Source organism: Bos mutus, chromosome 19 (assembly GCF_027580195.1).
Source record: "Bos mutus isolate GX-2022 chromosome 19, NWIPB_WYAK_1.1, whole genome shotgun sequence".
Classification (NCBI taxonomy): Eukaryota; Metazoa; Chordata; class Mammalia; order Artiodactyla; family Bovidae; genus Bos; species Bos mutus.
In genome coordinates, this window is record NC_091635.1 from 27,890,999 (window position 1) to 27,911,902 (window position 20,904).

A 20,904-nucleotide genomic window follows, 5' to 3' on the forward strand; every position below is an offset into this window, starting at 1 on the left:
CTTTTAGGGTCTCAGTACCTATCTGTAATGAGGATTTTTTCCCCTGAATTTCCTTTTCTAATTTTAACTCTCTTCTAGGCACTGAAGTTGTTCATTCACTCATCTGTGAGGTAGAATAGTTTTTGGTCATCTCAGTGAGGCCTTTCTGGGCATTCCTCCCTCTATCCCTGCCCCACTCCCACTTTTCTGCTGGAAGAAGTCTAGAGATCTTGGAAAGCCTTGTGAACCACATGTTGTCCCCAGTTGCATCGCTGCAGGTAACAATTCTGCCCAGTGTTTGCTGCAGACACCTTCAGAGCATTAAGGTCCCTGTCGCTCTTTCATGGACAATGCTCCGAGGATCCATTTTTAGGATAAAGAGGTCTTGTCAAGACAAGACTGACCTTATCTTGAGGTTTTGTCTTGCCTTGTGATATTAAAAAAAAAAAGGACATGATGCAGCTGGTGTGGAGTTTTATTGGCTATAAAACTTGTACAATGATGGGAATCTGACAACTGTAGTAGTAAAGTACAGCTTTAAGCTCATGAACTCATACTTCAATTGAAAAAGTGCAGCAATATATGAAGATCGTTATGGTGGGATTGTTAAAGAGAAAAAAAGTTTCTGAGTTTGTTAACTCCAAGGAAACCTCTTAGAATTCACCTGGGCAAGGACTTTCCATTGAGGGGAAATAGTTTTTACAACAGGCAGAAATTTTTATTGGCCTCACTTGTACTTTCAGATCTCATTCACTTGAGAAAGAATTATTCTTCCATTGACGCTCTCCTGTGTGATGGCCTTGATCTTTGGAGCTGCAAATTAAAAAAAAAAAAGCAACAAAGAGGTCACTGCCATGCTCTCCCCACCATCTGAACTGCACTCCTTTCCAGGCTCCTGTTCTCAGCTCTCTAGAATGATCACTAAGCAATATGGTGGGCTCTAATGGAGTGAAAAAAGATCTTACCAAGGAAGATTTTCCTCCCACCTTCTAGGAAATGAGGTATCTGAACAGTGTCACTTTCTAGAGGTCAAGCCCTTCACCCCAAGTGTTCCTGATACAGAATCCAGTATTGGACCACAAGTGCTGGAGGGGTCCTTTCTGCTTTTATGGGCTTTTGACCCCTTGCATCATAGAGTCTATGAACATACAGAGCCTTAAATGCCATTCTGGGGACCTCATTTTTAGATCTATAGAGTATGCCATATGAAAGATCATGAGAAGCCAGGAATGTTTATCATGGTCACTGTTTTCAAAGATAAGATTTATTTGAATAAGTGCTTTGTTGATGCATCAATACACCGATTCTAGACCAGAGGGAAGAATTGAAACCAGTAGTAGAGATCCAGGGAAAACTTTGTTAAAGTCAAGGTTCTCCAATAGTAGATTGTTCACCCTCTCCAGTAATGGGTTCCCTGACCCTGGACATGACCAAAGAGAGGCTGAAGGACCCTGTTGGGATCTTGCAGAGGGATGGCAATGAAGCCAGCTATTCTGTGATGGTTACTTGGACTCTCAGTCCCTGAACCTTTAATGCCTTAGAACATTTTATCATAAACTAATCAGAAAGTGCCACCTGTCCCAGACTGTGACTTCTTAAACTTTCCTGTGAGATGTTAATTGTAATCTGAGAAAATAGGGTTCCCTGGTCAAAGGTATTTGGGAACACTGTGCTAAACAAAATAAATTTTGTTGTGGTTTCTTTCTCTTACTTTTTCTTCCTTGCAGCAGTGTTTGTTCCATCTTCAATGCTGAAACATAGCCTGATTCTTCACCAAGAGGATAGTGGTACATGTATTCCCAGCCATACTGGGCCACAGAACACATCTTTTATAATACACAGTTAAAATCTCATGGGATGCTAGTATTCAACAGAATGTAGTTTGGGAAATTATGGGACAAAATTTTTTCCTTAATTTCCTAGGAGTTTGGCCAGCAGACTCCATAACTTAATTGTTGTTGTTCAGTCACTAAGTTGTGTCTGACTCTTTGCAATCCCATGGACTGCAGTGTGCCAGGCTCCCCTGTCCTTCATTATCCCCTAAAGTTTGTTCAGATTCATGTCCATTGAGCCCATAATTTAATAGAGATATAATAATATCACTGATTATTTTTATCTACTTTACTGCTGGCAAAGAGCTCATATATATATATATTGTTGAGGACAAAATTGAGAGCTCATTTGGTTCAGCCATATCTAATTTAAGTTGATTCAATATTCCTGGCCATTTGGCAATAAAATAAAAACTGAACAAAGAACATTCAGTAGTACACGAGAGAGTATGGTTACTGAAGGATGGATAAATGTGCTGATTAAATAAAAAAAAAGGTAGATTCAAACAATGAAAAAGTATTTTTTACCTTTGACGTTTGACTTAGATTCTTCCATTTTCCTATAAAAGTGATAAAGGCTCATTTTAGTATTAGCAACAACCATAAAAACGTCTCAAGATGAACTAACTTCCTTTGCCTGCTAGTACATTCACAGTTCTTTAATGAGGATAATTGTTTGAGTTCTGTAGTTTCAAGGTCATGAGTTCATGGGAGAACCCTCCTGAACCAAAAGGCAGTAAGTACTGCCTCCCACTAACCCTGGGGGGGGGAGAAATCTGCTGAGTCACCTCCATCCTTTCAGCCAGCTTCAGGCTTTGCCTCCCTGGGATCCTTTCCAGGGTCTGCCTCTGAAGTGTGAAACCCCTGGGCTTTTCAGACTGTTTTGAATTTGGTCCAATAACATTTTATTTATGTACTAAAAACATTCTAACCCTTTCTCTTGGGTCATAGAACATATGTGCCCTTTTGTGGACAGTTATACCAAAAGTAGTCAGAGATTCCAGATAAAATATCTGGACATCTCAATCTCTTATGAGTCTTTTCCTGCTGTTAGATTCCTCAATCTTTTTTTTTTTTCTTTTTTGAGCGAAAATTGGGTGCATTCCCACTGGGAAACACTGTAGCCAAACTTTCTTCATTGTTTGTTTCTAGAGATATAAAATATTAAGTGAAACTGTTGACTTCAAATCTTAGTGTCCTGGGAATAACAGTTGATGAATTCAAACTTCCTACTTAACGGAATACAACCTGATCTAAGTAGCTACAGAAGAAATTCAGCATAAGCCTTTCTTTCTCTACATGGATGATGGCCAACGGGACCGTAGGGTACATGAATGCACACAAGGGTGGGTACACTTTCATTGTCCTCCCCTGCCAGTCTTTGCCTTACCCTCCATTCTCTCCCTCCAAGAGCTGGCGATAGGTGGCGATTTCCTTCTCTAGGTGGGTTTTGATGCCCAGGAGGACCTTGTATTCGTTGTTCTGACGCTCCAGGTCATGGCGTAGCTGCGTCAGTTCCTCCTCATAGTGGGAGATGATCTGTTGCATGTCCTGGAGCTGGCAGGAGTACCGAGACTGGGTCTCTGATAACATGTTTTCTAAAGCAGATTTCTGAAAGAGGAATGAAATTTCTTTCATCTACTGACTGATGGCTTGATTTAATAGCCTGCTGAGTTGGGCTTCCCTGGTGGCACAGCGGTAAAGAATCCACCTGCCAATGCAGGAGACTCAAAAGATGTGCGTTTGGTCTCTGGGTGGAGAAGATCCCCTGGAAGAGGAAATGGCAACCCACTCCAGTATTCTTGCCTGAAAAATTCCACGGACAGAGGAGCCTGACGGGCTACAGTCCATGGGCTCACAAAGAGCTGGACACAACTGAGCACGCATGCTTGATGAGTAGTGAGAATATACCAACCACTCTGCTGGGTGTCTTGGTGGAGCTGGGGATGAGTGAGGAGGAGCAGGCTGACTTTTAGGTTTGGAGCCAGGCAACGAGGAGTCAGGACTCTCTGAATCTCATTTTTCTAGGCATAAAGCCTTTGTGTCAGGGAGTTCTGTGCAACTTAGTTGCACTCTTGTAGTATTTATTGTTGATGTAGCTTGTTTGGGAGTGAGTATACCCCACCTTGCCCTGATCTGTTCCTTACCTACTTTTGCTTATATTTTGTCTCTGGCCAGACTGAAAGGTCCTAGAAGGAAATAGTAGCCAGGACTGCTATTTTTTTGTATCTTCAGAGAAGGGTCTCAAGTAAGGGTGCCAGATAAAATAGAGGGCACCTGATTAAGTATAAATTTCAGATGAGCAATTGGTAATTTTTTTTTTTTTAGTATAGATGTGTTCCAAATGTTCCCCCAATATTGCACAAGAACTTATACTAAAATAACACTTGTTCATCTGAATTCAAATCTCACTGTGTGTCTTCCATTTTAATTTGGTGACTCTGGTAACAAACATGTTGTCATTTTTGAGGAAATTCTGAAAGCTGCAAAATAAAGGAAGCAGAGAACCAAGTTCAAGTCCCTGTTCTGTTTGGATTTACCACCTACTTTTCTAGGACACATAACTTTAATCTTAAAGAGACATTCATAGCTAATAAAGCGCCCTGCACTTCAGGGCTGCTAACGTCCAGGGGGCCCTTCATGCTGCCTGGCTATTACCCCACATGTCCCTGGTGTCGTCACTTTCTTGTTCTCCCAAACGGATATTTTGTCCCTTCTTCTCTGTCTGAAAACCCCTCTTCTCCCTGTCCTTTCTCTTAGCCCATTACCTTGCTTCTTCTGTTGCCAAGGATATGAAAGCCCTCAGGGGAGGGCTCCCACCAGCTCCACCAGCTTCTGCCCACAGACATGAGTCTGTGTCGACACTCATTCCCCTCCTGTTATGAGGGGAATAACCGTCCCTGTCTGTGCCACGGTTATTTCAGCAATTACCCACCGTCTTGCAACATGAATGCTTTCCTCTCTCCTAGATTATTCCCACCAGCTTTCATATAGAATTTCTTCCACCTTAAAATTTGTTCTCTCAAGCCCATAACTACCTTCAGCGATCAGCCAATTTCTTTGCTCACCTTTGCTTACTGCAGAGCTCCTCAAAGAGTTGTCTATACCCTCTGTTTCAAATTTCCCTTGACTTCCCTCTAAGGGTCAAGGGGAATAACCCTAGGGCCTCCTCTTCTCTCCTTTCTTCTTCCTTCTGTTGACTCACTGCATCCATGTTGGCTTCCCGGCTGTTCCTCCAACCTGTCTGACACACCCGTGCCTCATAGCTTGTGCATTTGCTATTCCCTCCACCTGGAACTCCCTCCCCATAGCCATGTAAAGCATCTTCGTATCACTTTGAGGGTTTTGCTCAACTCTTACCTTAACAGTAAAGCTTCTCCCAACTACCTGGTTTTAAAATGACAGCTCTTCTCCTGGCAAGCCTAACCTCTCCCTCATGTTTCATTTCTTTGCAGCATTTTCCTCCATCTGGCATATTATTTATTTTGATGATTTGTGCCTTTATTGTCTGTCGTCTACAGTAGTATACAAAGTCCTTTATTATCAAATCCTCAGTTACTTAGAATAGTGTCAGGTAGTAGAAAGAATGAAACTGGGTATAAATGTCAAGCTGACCTTGCAGAGTTGTTGTGAAATATCTAATGCTAAAATGTTCTGAAGGCTACAAAACTATTTAGATAATTTTAAAATATAGTAATTTATTTGTATTTAAATAATATAAAATACTGTAATTATTTATGTGTTCATTATCATCACCTTGACAGTGTACATTTTAAATGTCTGTCCATCGTCACTGATTCTTAAAATGTGACAGTAATTTACCAGGTGCAACAAAATGAACTAATTATTTCTCCTCAAGACTGAGAGCAGAGTAGCACTGGGGAATGGTATTGATGAATGATTAGAAGATTCAGATAGGCTAAGAAGGAAATTCAATGATATATTTTATTTAATGAATTTTAAGTGCTTATAACACTCCTAAAAGCATTTTTACTGAAAACCATGATGATCAAAGAAATGACTTAGACACAAGAACTTACTGTTCCCTGGGTATAAGACTGTTCACTGTATAAGACGCATACACAATAATAGAGCAGCACTTTGGAGTCAGCCAAGCCTGGATTTGCCACTTACTCATGTCGGCACCAGAATTTCTCTTTCTTGGAACTGGGAGGGGGCAGCATGGTTGTAAGGGGGAGAGCACTGATAGGGGTTTTGAGAGTGTAGAACTGCCCACCCCACCCCCACCCCCACCCCATACCACCATGTGGCTTCACCACTGGCCACTTATTAACTGTGTGACCCTGGTCAACTCACTTAACTGTTTGGGGCTTTGGTGCCCTTATCTCCAAAATGGGGACACCAGACCTATCTGGAAAGGTTAATGTGAGGATTGATGACATTGAATGCAATGAATGTGGCACAGCACGGACACCTCAATAAATGGTAGCTCTTATCATCCTCATTGTGGACAATTTGGATGGAAAGTGGGAGTTTGGATGGAGAAGTGCCCCAAGGGAGTTGGAGAGACAGGCCCCGGAGAGAGAAGAAGTTTTGTGGAGGAGGTGGTACCTGACCTAAGATGTTTCCAGCTCAAACTCACCTTGCTGCACTGTGCCTGCAGGTCAATCTCCAGGGCCTGGAAAGTGCGCTTCAGTTCGTGAAGGTCACTTTGGCTGCTCTGCACACCTGTTGGACTGGCTGCTTCCTGGGCCACGGCTGCTGACTGTGAGACCACGAAAAGAAGAGAGGCATTGGCATTGGGACCACTTGTAAGTGGAAACTTTGGGAAGTTTGGGCATCTTTCTTTTACCTGCTGTTTATACCAAGTGTCCAAGTCTTGATGCTTCTTTTTAATTATAAACTCATATTCCTGCCTCATATCCTCTAGGACCTTAATCAGATCTTCTCCCGGGGTTGTATCCACCTTCACGTTGACCTTGAAGTCATTTGGCACACGGTGTTCCTCCACTTCCTGTTTAACCACACAGAGAGAAAATGAATCAGTTTTGACAATCAGAAGGCCAGAAGTATGTTGATGGGCAGCAGTACACAGATCTTTTAAAAATTCAGCTTATGTGTTTGCCACTCCTCCATCGGCTTGGTTTGGTTTCTCAGTTATTATTTGTTGATGACAAAACATATATATGGGGAAAAAAGCATATTTTTAGCCACACCACACTGCATGTTGGATCTTAATTCCCCGAACAGGGATTGAACCCAGGGCCCCTGCAGTGGAAGAAGTGAGGAGTCTTAGTCAACGGACTTGCAGGGAAGCCCCTCTCTTATACTTTTATGAAGTAAAGAATAGCACCGGACAGGTAGTCAAATGGCCCCTGTGATTACTGACTTAATCCCTGGTTGAAAACATTTTACAAGGAATTTTGCTTACATAGAGTGTAAAGTACTCTTCAACAAGTGTTCATGAGTGAAATGATGACACAATGAAACACTTAAACATTTCAGGTTATAGGCCAAAGCTTTGGGGCAGCAGTTCAGTAACCCAAAGCCAAATGGTGTAAAGACTTTCAAAATCTTGTCAGTGTATTATGACTCTGTAGGGATGATGCCCATGAGGTATCATGAAACCAAGAAACTATAGGAAAGGTTTAATTAACAATCATGTCTAACCAGCTGTGCAGAAGGTGAGGTTCTTTGATAAGCAGTTTTGTTTGCCTAAAATGGGGTTTTTTTTTTCCTATATTTTCATCAGAGTCTCGGGGATTTTAGATGGATGCTAACTTTTAAAGTCAGTTAAATGCTTTTGGCAATTGAGACTCAATTTTTGCCAATAGTTATATCAAATATATAGTAACTGTAACTACGAGTTACTATAGAATATAACTATACTGAATATAATCTGGATCCATGGCAGATCCATAACAGTCTATTCTGTTATTCTCCAACTTGCTGCACATTGGGTTAATGAAATAAGTTCGATCCTACACATTTATTTTTCTCTTATCATATTAATAAACAGGTCTAGATAAACACTGTATATTAACAAAATTGTTGACTGATGTCATAGTTAATTGGAATTGTGTTTTAGCTGTTGTATTTGACACCAGGGTAAATAACCGTGAACATGGAAAAATTAGATATGTATGTGGTTCCTTATGATTATTTAGGTTGAAGACAATAGAGCTGGCATCCAGGTGGTGGTTTCTTCTGGAGCGACTGAGTCACCTGAAATGTGTAGACTAAGAGCTGTACTGGTTCCTGGAGATCCTGGGAGTCCTACCTGCTCATGACGCTTCTTCATGAGGATGAGCTCTTTCCTCATCCCCTCAACCTCCTGTTCTAGGTCTGTGGTGACAATGGTCAGATCATCCAAGGTCTTTCGGAGACCTTCAACTTCAATTTCTAAGTCTTTCTTGAAGGAGTGTTCATTTTCATACCTTTGGTTAGAAGGAAGAGAACAGAACACTTGTTATTGGAAGGATTCACCGTAGTTTTAGGCTGAACTTCTTACTTTTTACATTTCATGCAGGTTTTTCTATAATGGTGATCCAATATTATTTTTTTCATTAGAGAGAATGGCATAATAAACAGCCATATGTCCATCATTTAGATTTAGCAGCTATTAACATTTTGCTATATTCATTTCATCTATATTCTATCTTGTATTTTAAAGTAAATTATAGACATTATGTCCTTTCAACCCCTAAATACTTCAGAATGTATCTTTTAAGAAAAGAGAGTTTTCTAAATAAGCACAGTAACATAAAAATCAATAATAAGTTTTTAATATCATCTAACAACAGACTGGTTCCAAATAGGAAAAGGAGTACATCAAGGCTGTATATTGTTGCCCTGCTTATTTAACTTATATGCAGAGTACATCATGAGAAACACTGGGCTGGAAGAAGCACAAGCTGGAATCAAGATTGCCGGGAGAAATATCAATAACCTCAGATATGCAGATGACACCACCCTTCTGGCAGAAAGTGAAGAGGAACTAAAAAGCCTCTTGATGAAAGTGAAGGAGGAGAGTGAAAAAGTTGGCTTAAAACTCAACATTCAGAAAACGAAGATCATGGCAACTGGTCCCATCACTTCATGGGAAATAGATGGGGAAACAGTGGAAACAGTGTCAGACTTTATTTTTTTGGGCTCCAAAATCACTACAGATGGTGACTGCAGCCATGAAATTAAAAGACACTTCTTGGAAGAAAAGTTATGACCAACCTAGACAGCATATTGAAAAGCAGAGACATTACTTTGCCAACAAAGGTCCATCTAGTCAAGGCTATGGTTTTTCCAGTGGTCATGTATGGATGTGAGAATTGGACTATGAAGAAGACTGAGTGCCAAAGACTTGATGCTTTTGAACTGTGGTGTTGGAGAAGACTCTTGAGAGTCCCTCGGACTGCAAGGAGATCCAACCAGTCCATTCTGAAGGAGATCAGCCCTGGGATTTCTTTGGAGGGAATGATGCTAAAGCTGAAACTCCAGTACTTTGGCCACCTCATGTGAAGAGTTGACTCATTGGAAAAGACTCTGATGCTGGGAGGGATTGGGGACAGGAGGAGAAGGGGACGCCAGAGGATGAGATGGCTGGATGGCATCACTGACTCAATGGACGTGAGTCTGAGTGAACTCAGGGAGTTGGTGATGGACAGGGAGGCCTGGCGTGCTGCGATTCATGGGGTCGCAAAGAGTTGGACACGACTGAGTGACTGAACTGAAGGGTTTGTATTCAAATTTCCCCATACCAAAAAGTGTATTTTATATCTGATTTGTTTAAACTAGGATCCAGACATATATTTAATATCTGTCTGGACCCTAGTGACTGAAGCGACTTAGCAGCAGCAGCAGCAGCCGCATGCCTTTTCATTATAGCTTAGTAAGATTTTACACATGGGTAATGGTGAGATACGTCTTCTTTCTGCAAAACAGAAACAGAAACAAGAACAATTCCCCAAACCAAACCAACCCCTGTCCCCTCCCCCCACCCACCACAACACTGTGAAGAAGGAACTTACTTAAGGCTGAAGTCATCCACTGCCATCCTGGCGTTGTCAATGAGAAGGATGATCTGAGCGTTGTTCACCTTGCCATCTGCTATCTGTAAAGCACACACCAAGAGTCACTTCAGTCGCATGCAAATCCACAGGACAGCTGCATTTCTGCCCAGTTCCTGAGAATCTGACTTGTCAGCAGCTAAGGCTTTATTTTGTAGCAGTGGAATAATGAGCAGTGAAGTCAATTAATATTTATTGAGCACTTACTAAATGCAAAGCACAAGAGTGGTTTTGTAGTAAGGGTATGGTCTGCAGTCACTTTCACTGTCTTTTTTTATATTGGCTTTTGATAGGATTGATGCAACTGCTCAAAGAATGATATAGACGGGGGAAGGAGAGTAATTGTGGAAAATGCCTTTTAATTATTTAGTAAGATCCACACAAAGTGTAAGTGAAAGTCGCTCAGTCGTGTCTGACTCGGTTTTTCCGACTTGTTTTTGTTTTGTCAGACTTGTTTTGACAAGGCTATGGTTTTTTCAGTGGTCATGTATGGATGTGAGTTGGACTATAAAGAAAGCTGAGCACCAAAGAATTGATGCTTTTGAACTGTGGTGTTGGAGAAGACTCTTGAGAGTCCCTTGGACTGCAAGGAGATCCAACCAGTCAATCCTAAAGGAAATCAGTCCTGAATATTCATTGGAAGGACTGATGTTGAAGCTGAAACTCCAATAATTTGGCCACCTGATGTGAAGAGGTGACTCATTTGAAATAAGACCCTGATGCTGGGAAAGATTGAAGGCAGGAGGAGAAGGGGACAACTGAGGAAGAGATGGTTGGATGGCATCACTGACTCAATGGACATGAGTTTGAGCAAGCTCTGGGAGTTGGTGATGGCTAGGGAAGCCTGGTGTGCTGCAGTCCAAGGGGTCACAAAGAGTCAGACACAACTAAGTAAATGAACTGAACTAAGCATAATTATTTTTTGCCCTAAATGACCATATTTATATGCATAACTTATAGGTATGTATATGTGTTTGTAAATTATTCAATGATGAGAATGCCCCAGTTGTAGCTATTAAAATATTAACTGAAAGGGGAGAAGGATGAGTTGGGAATTTGGGATTAACAGATACACACTACTATATATTAAATAAATAACAAGAGCAACTGTTTTTTGCATGGACTTCCCTGGTGGGTCAGATGGTAAAGAATCTGTCTGCAATGCAGGAGACACAGGTTTGATTCCTGGGCCAGGAAGATCCTGTGGAGATAGGAGTGGCAACTCACTCCAGTATTCTTGCCTAGAGAATTCTATAGACAGAGGAATCTGGTGGGCTATAATCCATGGATCACAAAGGTCAGACATGATTGAGCAACTATGTCACACACACACACACACACACACACACACTGTATAGCATAGGGAACTATATTCAATTTCTTGTAATAACTTATAATGGAAAAGAATCTGAAAATAGGATATATATATATATATATATATATATATATATATAGGAAAGTTATGACCAACCTAGATAGCATATTCAAAAGCAAAAACATTACTTTGCCAACAAAGGTTCGTCTAGTCAAGGCTATGGTTTTTCCTGTGGTCATGTATGGATGTGAGAGTTGGACTGTGAAGAAGGCTGAGCGCCGAAGAATTGATGCTTTTGAACTGTGGTGTTGGAGAAGACTCTTGAGAGTCCTTTGGACTGCAAGGAGATCCAACCAGTCCATTCTGAAGGAGATCAGCCCTGGGATTTCTTTGGAGGGAATGATGCTAAAGCTGAAACTCCAGTACTTTGGCCACCTCATGCGAAGAGTTGACTCATTGGAAAAGACTCTGATGCTGGGAGGGGTTGGGGGCAGGAGGAGAAGGGGACGCCAGAGGATGAGATGGCTGGATGGCATCACTGACTCGATGTACATGAGTCTGGGTGAACTCCGGGAGTTGGTGATGGACAGGGAGGCCTGGCGTGCTGCAATTCATGGGGTCGCAAAGAGTCGGATGCGACTGAGCGACTGAACTAACTATGCATATATATAAAATTGAATCATTGTGCTGTACACTTGAAACATTGTATACCAGCTGCTGCTGCTGCTAAGTTGCTTCAGTCAAAAACAAAAAATTAAAAATATTAACTGAAATAATTCTCTACCATAAATTAGATTAATAAACTTCATGTTAAAACTTTAACTTTGTAACTGCCTCTAGTTAAAGACTTTCACTAGATGTGTATATATTTTTTATTTAAAAAGAGAATTATTGTTGAAGTCTCCACCTGAGAAATTGGGTATATAAATGTTTGACTTGTAAATATTTCTAAGTAGTTGTAATCAGAGAAATACACATATCAGAGAAATAATATATGACACTCAATTATAATGTATGTCATTGTCTTGGGGAAAATTGGATGGAAGATATCTCAACGTCAAAAGTATACTACTTTTGTACCAAGCATTGCGCTGAACTGGGAACCAGCAGATTTTCCTTTTATTTCCTGTTACTGACCATTGGTGTGAACTTGGGTCAGTTACCCAACTCTGTGGACTTCAGTTCCATCAACGCTCTTTACAAATAAGGAGCTTCTACTGAAAACAAGTGACCTTGAGGGTCCTAGCTCCAAACTTCTGTAACTTACTTGGAGCCAAAGAATCTGTGACATTCCCATCGTATTTATGCAGATAGTTGCTTTAATTAGAGAGGATTTTCTTAGGACAAACTTATACTTCGACACAAAGACACCTTTCAAAAATCTGGCCCTGTTCAAAGTTACACTGATTACTTGGAATTTTGTGTCATGAATACACAATAGCAGGATTCAGAGGTGTTCAGAACACTGGGTCTGGAACTCCCAGAGCAGGGCCTGGGGTCCTGCTCCAGCACCTACCTCCTGAGTGAGCTCTGCCAAGTCTTGGCTTCTTCATCCATAAAATGGCAATAATAACAACCGCAGAGTTATGAGAATTAGATTAGAAGAGATTAAATAAAATAATGTAAAATAGCATTTCTGGGCACAGTCTAGACACTCTGAAAATCAGTTGAAGCTAAATTAGTTCAGAAAAATGTAAAGAAAATTTAATTTTCTTTTAAAAAGGCTAGCACTTTTGTAATTAGAGCCAGTGTCTGCACTGGATAAATCCTAAGGTTTAAATGTTGAGATGCATTGTCTACTTTGCTGTTCATGATGGGAGATAACCAGACTGGCTGCCCATGCCCAACTTCTTAATTCCCTTAGTGGATTCCAAATGGTATCATGACGACTTCCATAGGTCTGAAAAGGGATTCTGTAGATATTTCCTTGTCTTTCCTCTACAGTGCTGCTTAGCGATTTCTTACCAATGTTTTCCCCTCCATCTGTTTAGTCTTTGCATGATCTAAGCTCATGGGAGATGAAAAGTAACTCCATCCAAAATGGCCTGGGGATCCCTGCAGTTAGCCTCAGCTGTTGCCTGAGGTTTTGCTTGACATTCAGAGAATCCATGCCCTGTACACTCCATGAAATCAGAAAATAAAACATACCACCTGTGTTGAAAACACCACAGTTTTCCAATGAAGTACCTTATGTATAACATACTTTTAACTGGAAGACCATGGAGTAATCTTTAAGACATCACTTCCAAATAGAATGGATAAACAATATTCTGTGCTATACAGAATGTATAGTGCATGGAACTATATCCAATATTCTGTGATAAACCATAATGGAAAATAATATTAAAAAAAAAGAAGTTGCCTCAGTCATGTCCAACTCTTTGTGACCCCATGGACAGTAGCCCACCAGGCTCCTCTGTCTATGGGATTCTCCAAGCAAGAACACTGGAGTGGGTTGCCATGCCCTCCTCCAGAGTATCTTCCCAACCCAGGGATCAAACCCACGTCTCTTATGTCTCCTGCATTGGCAGGAGGGTTCTTTACCACTAGTACCACCTGGGATATCTATACATCTACATATAAATATATATAAAACTGATCTACTTTGTTGCACAGCAGAAATTAACACAACATTGTAAATCAACTCTATTTCAATTAAAAAATAATGTCACTTTCTCTATACTGATACAGATATTACATTTGAGACAAAAGTGAATTTATTTCACAGAAGTGTACTGATGTTGCTTTGTTAGTTTTGACAAATGTGCCATGGTGATGGAAGATTTTAATGATGAGGGGAGCTGGGTGATTTATGGAAAGTTTCTGTACCATGTAAATCTAAAAACACTCCACATGAAAAGTTTATTTATAATAATAAGAAGGATGCAAAGCAGTGTGTATAGTTAAAAAAATCATCTGTGAACTTGTTTGGTTTTTCTGAGTTAAATTGATAATTTGTCCATGGCAAAACCCACATCAAAAGTCTGATTTCCCCAGGTAGCATTCTTAGAGTACATGAGTTGATATAGAAGAAATTTAAAAACCGAAACTATTTCTTCCTCGTTGGGTTACCTGATACAATATTATGATACAACCACTATTTCTGAGCCATCCTTCTCAGTAATGAATGAACAAGAGTGGGTTGAGAAATAATATATGAGGCATAGGTATTGCATTGTGTTGTAATTAATCACCTGGATTCTCCCCAAGGACCTGAGTTCATTCTTTTAAAATAATCTAGTTTGTGTATTAGTGTAGCATCATTGCTTCAGGGTGTGTAATCTACTAGGGAGAGGAGAACAGAACCTATGACTGTAAGCCAATGAGCCAAATATAGAACTATTGAGAGCCATTCTGCACCTTAATATTTGTATGATGATGTCCAACTCTGTATTTCAAAGGAATAGATTAATTTTTGAAATCATTTTCTTTTCTTTCTTTCTTTTTCTTTTTGGCCATTAGGTTTGTGACATCTTAGTTTCCTGACCTGGGATTGAACCCAGGCCCGCAGCAGTGAAAGCATCAAGTCCTAACGACTAGTACCAGGGAATTCCTGAAATGTTTTCTAACAGACTTTTGGAGTAACATTTAACATCCCTAAAGTTGGGGTGTTGTTCAATCACTAAGTCATGCCTGAATCCTTGTGACCCCATGGACTGCAGCACGCCAGGCTCTCCTGTCCTTCACTATCTCCTGGAGTTTGCTCGGATTTGTGTCCATTGAGTTGGTGATTACAAAGTGGGGGTGGGAGAGAGCTGTATCTACTCAGAACATTTCATGAGTCTTGAAAGGCCCAGGAAGGGGTAAGTCCTGGGCATGGTGGGACTTCTTTGGGTCTCTATTTTGTCACCTATAAACAGGGGAGGTCTGATAGAGCATCTGAACTTCAAATAGCTGTTTTCTTCAAACACAGAGAAAAACAACTGAAGTAAGAAATCCAGAAATGAATATAATTTGAAGCTGAAGGAGCTTCCTATTTAGTGTCAGAACCAAGAACCTGGGGTTTCCTGGAGGGTGGGCCAGCCACCCACTCCTTGTAATTGTCCCCACTCACTTTTCTCAATTCTGTTCCAAAGAATTTAGGCACCCACTTGGCCTCAGTCTCCTCATCCATAGACTGGGGATAAAAACACCTGCTTCACAGAATGAGATAATGGGTATGAAATACGTGTTGTATGATTAAGAGTGCAAATGGAATGCACTATCTTTATTAACAAGTAGCATCATTTTTTGATGAGGCAGACTGGCCAGCATCACGCTATGTGGAAATGACGAGGCCATTAGAAACAGACCTAGGTTAGAATCCCAGCTCTAGCTCTTCCTGGTGGCTTTGCATGGCTGCTTCACTTCTCTGAGCTTCAATTTCTTTCCAGGGTTGTGGTGAGAAATAAATCAGATGATACAGAATGTTTCCATCATTGCAGAAAGCTCTTGGACCATGCTGATGAGTGTATTCAGTACCTGACATGATGCCTGGCATATAATAATCGCTCAGTAAATTTTTCCGTCCCCTTTCCTCCCTCCTTCTGCTGTCGGCTCATGCATTATTTGACCAGGTCTAACCTCACGTTTCTTTTTGGAGTTATGTTCTTAGCTCCCCATTTGAAAAAACTTCTGTCCTCTCCATTCTAAAACCAAAGCAACTTTATTAATAAAAACAGTATGGTAAGGTTTGTTGAGTCATCTTGTTTTTTTTTGGTAAAGACAACCATGTACTATATAGTTAAGACAATTACACAGTCAGCTGTTAGGTTGATTATTCAATAATTAGGGTTCATTATAAGGACAGATTTCTATTATCTTGATTTAAGCAGGGACAACTAAATGTTGAGAAATAGTATCATAGAAATGTTGGAAACCCTTGATGCTCTTTCTAGGATAGGTTCAATCATGATCTTACAGGAAATTTTCTGGTACTGCTTTACTTAAGAGAATTTACATAGCTTTAAAATATAACCTAGATGACTGGATTCCCTGTACTTCCAGCCAATGTTATGAAACATCCCAGAAGGTATATTGGTGTAGGAAATGGAAGCCCACTCCTGTATTCTTGCCTGGAAAATCCCATGGGCAGAGGAGCCTGGTGGACTACAGTCATAGGGTCAAAAAGAGTTGGACACTACTGAGTGACTGAGCGGAAGGTATAAAGTTAGGTTTTTAAATGTTTGGTTGAAAAGCTATTCATATTTTGAAGAAGTCTCCATAATCCATCCTAACTCTAAAATTCTAAAAATCAGACCCATTTTTATTATTTTTTTTCCCTAGCAATATGCCATTTTTCAGAACTGTGAGTGGCTAGAATTCAGAACTTCTGGCAGTCCCCAAGAGGAAGCATCCAGGGAAATCCCAAAGATGTATCTGCTAGTGGAGTGACAGCTTTTACGTGTGATCTCCAGAATAGTACAACTCAGCCTTTTTTTGCAGGGTAATCACACTGTCGTCAGGACTTGGAGGTGGAGCAGAACTGATGTGACGAGACATAAATGCTCTCTTGTGCCTTGTGCACTGAGCGTGAGGAATGAAGACCAGCCCTGATCATTACGATTATGTTGTCGGATCGTAAGTGGTACCAGACAGCACCTGCTTTCCTTCCATTTTTTCTATATAATTCATGTACAGAAGATTAAATATACAAAACAGACTTTCCTGCCTCCATATTTAAGGTATGATAAGAAAATGTCCTTGGGCTTCCCAGGTGGGCACTGGTGCTAAAGAACCCGCCTGCCCACGCAAGAGACATAAGAGACGGGGATTTGATCCCTGCTTGGGAAGATGCCCTGGAGAAGGAAATGGCAAACCATTCCAGTACTTTTGCCTAGAGAATCTCAAGGACAGAGGAGTCCAGTGGGCTATGGTCCACAGGGTTGCAATGAGTTGGACATGACTGAAGCAACTCAACATGCACAAGAAAATATCCTTGGGTTTCCTTGGTGGCTTAGTAATAAAGATTCTGCTTGCCAATGCAGGAGACGTGGGTTCGATCCCTGTTCCAGGAAGATCCCACATGCCACCTAAGCCTGTCACAACTGTTGAGCCTGTGTTCTGGAGCCTGGGAGCTGCAATTACTGAAGCCTGCATGCCCTAGAGCTCATGCTCACCAACAAGAGAAGCCCCCGTACCATAGCTAGAGAGAAGCCCCCGCTCTCCACAACTAGAGAAAAGCTCAGAACTTCATCAACAAAGACCCAGCACAGCAATATATAAGTAAATGAAAAAACTCTTTACCATCTGAGCCACTAGGGAAAAGAAAGAAAATATCCTTGAATACTTTTGTTCGTGATTATTTTAAGCTCTTTTCATCATTTTCCAGGAAATTATCTTTTCTACTGATTTCTGCTCTCATGGGTCTCCTGGAAATGCAGTCCCCTCTTGAGTTCCAGGGTTACCCAGGATCTTACCTGCTCCTGCAGGTGGCTGATGCTTTCCTCATATTGGGAGTAGTCTTGCTTATTGCCTGAATCTCTTTGCTGATGCCACTTCAGGATGCAGCTTTCTAGTTTCACATTGGCCTCCTCCAGGGCGCGCACCTTTTCCAGGTAGGTGGCCAGGCGGTCATTAAGGTTCTGCATCATCTCCTTCCCATTTCCGCCTAGGAGGGAGCTGCCTCTTCCAGACCTCCAAGACCCTTCAGGGAGTGGACAGCTCGGTGAGGAGAAGGAAAGAGAGATGCGAACACCCCCGGCACCACCATGGACACTAGGAGCCCGGGGGAAGCTCCCTGGCCGGCCCCAGCTGCCTCCTGTGGCATAGAGGGAACCTGAGCGCTTCTGGCTGAAGCTCTGGTTGGAATTCATGGTCCCATCTGTGTCTGGGGCAGGACTGGGCTCTGGTCCACTCCCTGGCACCACAAAACTGAGCTGCCCCAGACTGCCCCAGATGGCTTTATGCCCTTTGCTATGGGAGTTCCCTCTTCTGACAGCTGTACCGACAAGATCCTATCATTGTGCAACACGTGTTTCCTCTTGGTCAATCCCAAAGCGCCCCCGGGCCTTCACACACGGGCTGTTGTTTAGAGTCGCATCGATATACCAGGTTGCTTCTCCCTTCCAGTGGTAACCTGGAGGTGTGGCCCACCGCCTTAGGTGGGTGTTAGTCTCAGGTGTCTTTCCAGTCTGTCTGTGGGTTTTTTCCATTGTCCATTTATCTGGAAAAGCTCTGATTAAAGTCCACAGAAAGGTGATTTGGGGTGGCATAGATTTCCTTTGAAAAAGTAGACATTAAACACACAAACACACACCTGCCCCTACCCAATCCCCAAATAAACACACCCCAGCTCTAAAGCAAGGATGGGAGGGACTCGTGATGCAAGAGCCAGATCAGGACAGAATCTCAGGTCCTGGATGAAAATACTTGTGCAGAGGAAAATGGAGACAGTTCTGAATATCTGATCCTCTGTCGCAGCCGCTGTTGGATGGAAAGTAATTTCAAAGGAATCATTCTTAAGAACAAACCCACAATTATAATTAATGAATGAATGACCGAATCTTCCACTTCCAGGCTGCCTTTCATCCCAGCACACCTCAAAACCAAACAACCCCAGCCTGTGCCCAGGACTTTCCTCGGCCCCTGGGAGGCAGATAGCCTTTGTTAAGTGGCCAGCAGGTCTGATCCCACTGAGCCCTGGAAAGGGCATCTATGGCCTGCGGAGGGAACAGAGGGAAACAGGAAATGTGCCATGGGTTGTCGAACACGCTTGATGAATCCTTTGCTTTGGCTGCCAAGGTAAATATTAGGAATGAATAAAGAAATAGTCTGGGGGTGGAGAGCCACGTGCTGCTTACTGGCAACTAGATTTAAAGGAGACTTTAGAATAAATGGCAGCATCTTGAAGTTCCTTAGTCCAAGCCACTGATTTTACAGATGAGGAAAACTGAGGCCCGTGGGGTGGGGCGGGCAGGATGGCAGAGGACAGATTGTGGGTTAGTGGCAAAGCCAGGGTGTGGCTCCTTCTGCCACATAGCGTGGTTATCATTGAGTTGAATCTTGACGGAGCCCTGGATCACACTTCTTTTTCATAATGGTGATAATGGGACTTCCCAGTTTACATAGCCCTTTGATATTCTGTATTTAATCCACATAGCAACTCTTGATGTAGCCAGGAAAGAGTTATTGTTCCCCTTTTCCTCCTAGAGGTGAAAGATGGGAAGCTGATTTGCGTGTAATGTAAATCAACACGGGAATTTGCGGTTGTTTTGCCCGTGGTCTGTGCTGTTTCCTCTGCCTGGAAAACCACTGCTTGTGCTGCCTAGGCCTGCTCTCCTGCCTTCCAGATGTAGTTCGAGGCTTACTGCTTTCATTGCAATCATTATCTGAATTTTCTTGCATGAGTTGGGTGCTCCTTCTTTGAGGAAAATGCCTTTTCTAGATCCCAAGATCTTCCAGAGGAGCAGACAGCGTGGTATCCCTACCCCAGAGCAGAAGAGTGGGAACTGGGAATCCCCACCCTGAGCTGGGTCCAGCCACCACCCGAGGCTAAGTTCACCTCTAACCCTTCACTCACCACATTGTCTTGCAGTTGTTACACTCCTTGGGGACTACAGGCTTCTTGAAAACAAGGATTATGTCTTTCATCTTTAAAGCATCGAAGTCTGGCTTCTTATAGGTGTTTCATAAACAGTGCGTGTTAACTCAATAGTGAAACTTTAAGAGTCAGGATTTTAACTCAGGTCCTCTGACACGGTCACCTCCTGCCTCTTTTAGGAGTGTGAGTTGTAAAATCAGAGAGTAAGAACAAGCCTCTGCCATCCGTCAACCAGCTAGCTACAAAAGCAAAATCATTCCTAATTAAAATAAAATCAACTAAAGCACACTAGCTCAGCTTGTCTGCCCTGGCAAGAAAACCTTGCAAAAAGTGCTCTGGACTTTCCTCATTTCACTGTGTGCAAGATGGGAAAACTTTGTCAAGACTTACAGGGACTGCCCTTTGCAGGAGTTCTACAGTCACTTAATCTCTAAACATGAGAGAAAGACAGAAGGGAGATGTGATGAACATGGAGCGAACGAGGGAAAAATAGAGACTTGTTCAGACATGTGGGGGCAAGCTGTGTTCTGACGGATGTGGGTGGTTCTGGATTATTTGTTGGGCTCAGGTTTGTGTTCTCATGGACCCAGCTTCACATCCAGCTGTAGGATGCTAGGGCCAGGCTGCACTCCGTTTCCCTAAAGTCTGTCACAATCATCTACAATGGAATTGATCATTACCTGCTCATTTCAGGCGTGTATAACTGGCAATGACTTCTTAGCCCCATGAATCTGGCACATTTTACAGCAGTATGCGGGGTTTGGATTTAGAAGAGTTAACCTTGAGCAAAGTATTTCTGGTGTTGGAGCAGGACCAGAGGAGGGAAAATCTGATGGTGAGATTTGAGAGGACTTGGTCGAAGTCATTTCTTCTAGGAACGTCATATGATGATTTTCCTTGTAGCCCCCAAAGCGTGGAGTTCCAGTGGACTTTAGAAACATTTCAGATCCTCTCCATCTGTGTATACTGCTAGACATATGGACGGCTAGAATAATTTTAGAAAAATGACTTCATATGGTTTATTTTAATTTAGAAGAATTAGGTTAATTAAAAAAATAGCTGACAAGAAAGTAAAGTGAATTCACTTTAGTTACAAGTTTTATATAGGGTTTTAAAACTGTCATACTATTCTTTTAATTGACAACCTTCAAGGAGAGTGAAATGGCCTGTAAGTGCCAATATATGTGGAATCACAGAGCTAAAAAAGGGCCAACAAGTAGTTCTTTGGTGCAG

General features: G+C 41.9%; 1 protein-coding gene across 1 annotated transcript; it reads right to left on the bottom strand.

The window, feature by feature from the left end:
• Positions 1-447: 447 nt before the first annotated feature.
• Positions 448-17,985, bottom strand: KRT23 (keratin 23). The gene is made up of 8 exons (XM_005899592.2): positions 17,549-17,985; positions 9,797-9,879; positions 8,053-8,209; positions 6,625-6,786; positions 6,415-6,537; positions 3,202-3,422; positions 2,340-2,371; positions 448-792 (listed from the first exon to the last, which is right to left on the bottom strand). Exons 1-8 carry the CDS (start codon positions 17,942-17,944, stop codon positions 719-721), a joined length of 1,248 nt encoding a protein of 415 aa, XP_005899654.2. The 5' UTR covers positions 17,945-17,985; the 3' UTR covers positions 448-718.
• Positions 17,986-20,904: the final 2,919 nt, after the last annotated feature.

What these genes read in the sequence shown, in the direction of transcription:
- KRT23 (XM_005899592.2), bottom strand. Translation starts at nt 17,944, where the DNA reads ATGAATTCCAACCAGAGCTTCAGCCAGAAGCGCTCAGGTTCCCTCTAT. An exon ending in GTGGATGACTTCAGCCTTAA is followed by an intron (nt 8,210 to 9,796) that starts GTAAGTTCCTTC and finishes TTCTAACCAAAG; the next exon opens with GTATGAAAATGAACACTCCT. An exon ending in TTGGAGGGAGAGAATGGAGG is followed by an intron (nt 2,372 to 3,201) that starts GTAAGGCAAAGA and finishes TCACTTTTATAG; the next exon opens with GAAAATGGAAGAATCTAAGT.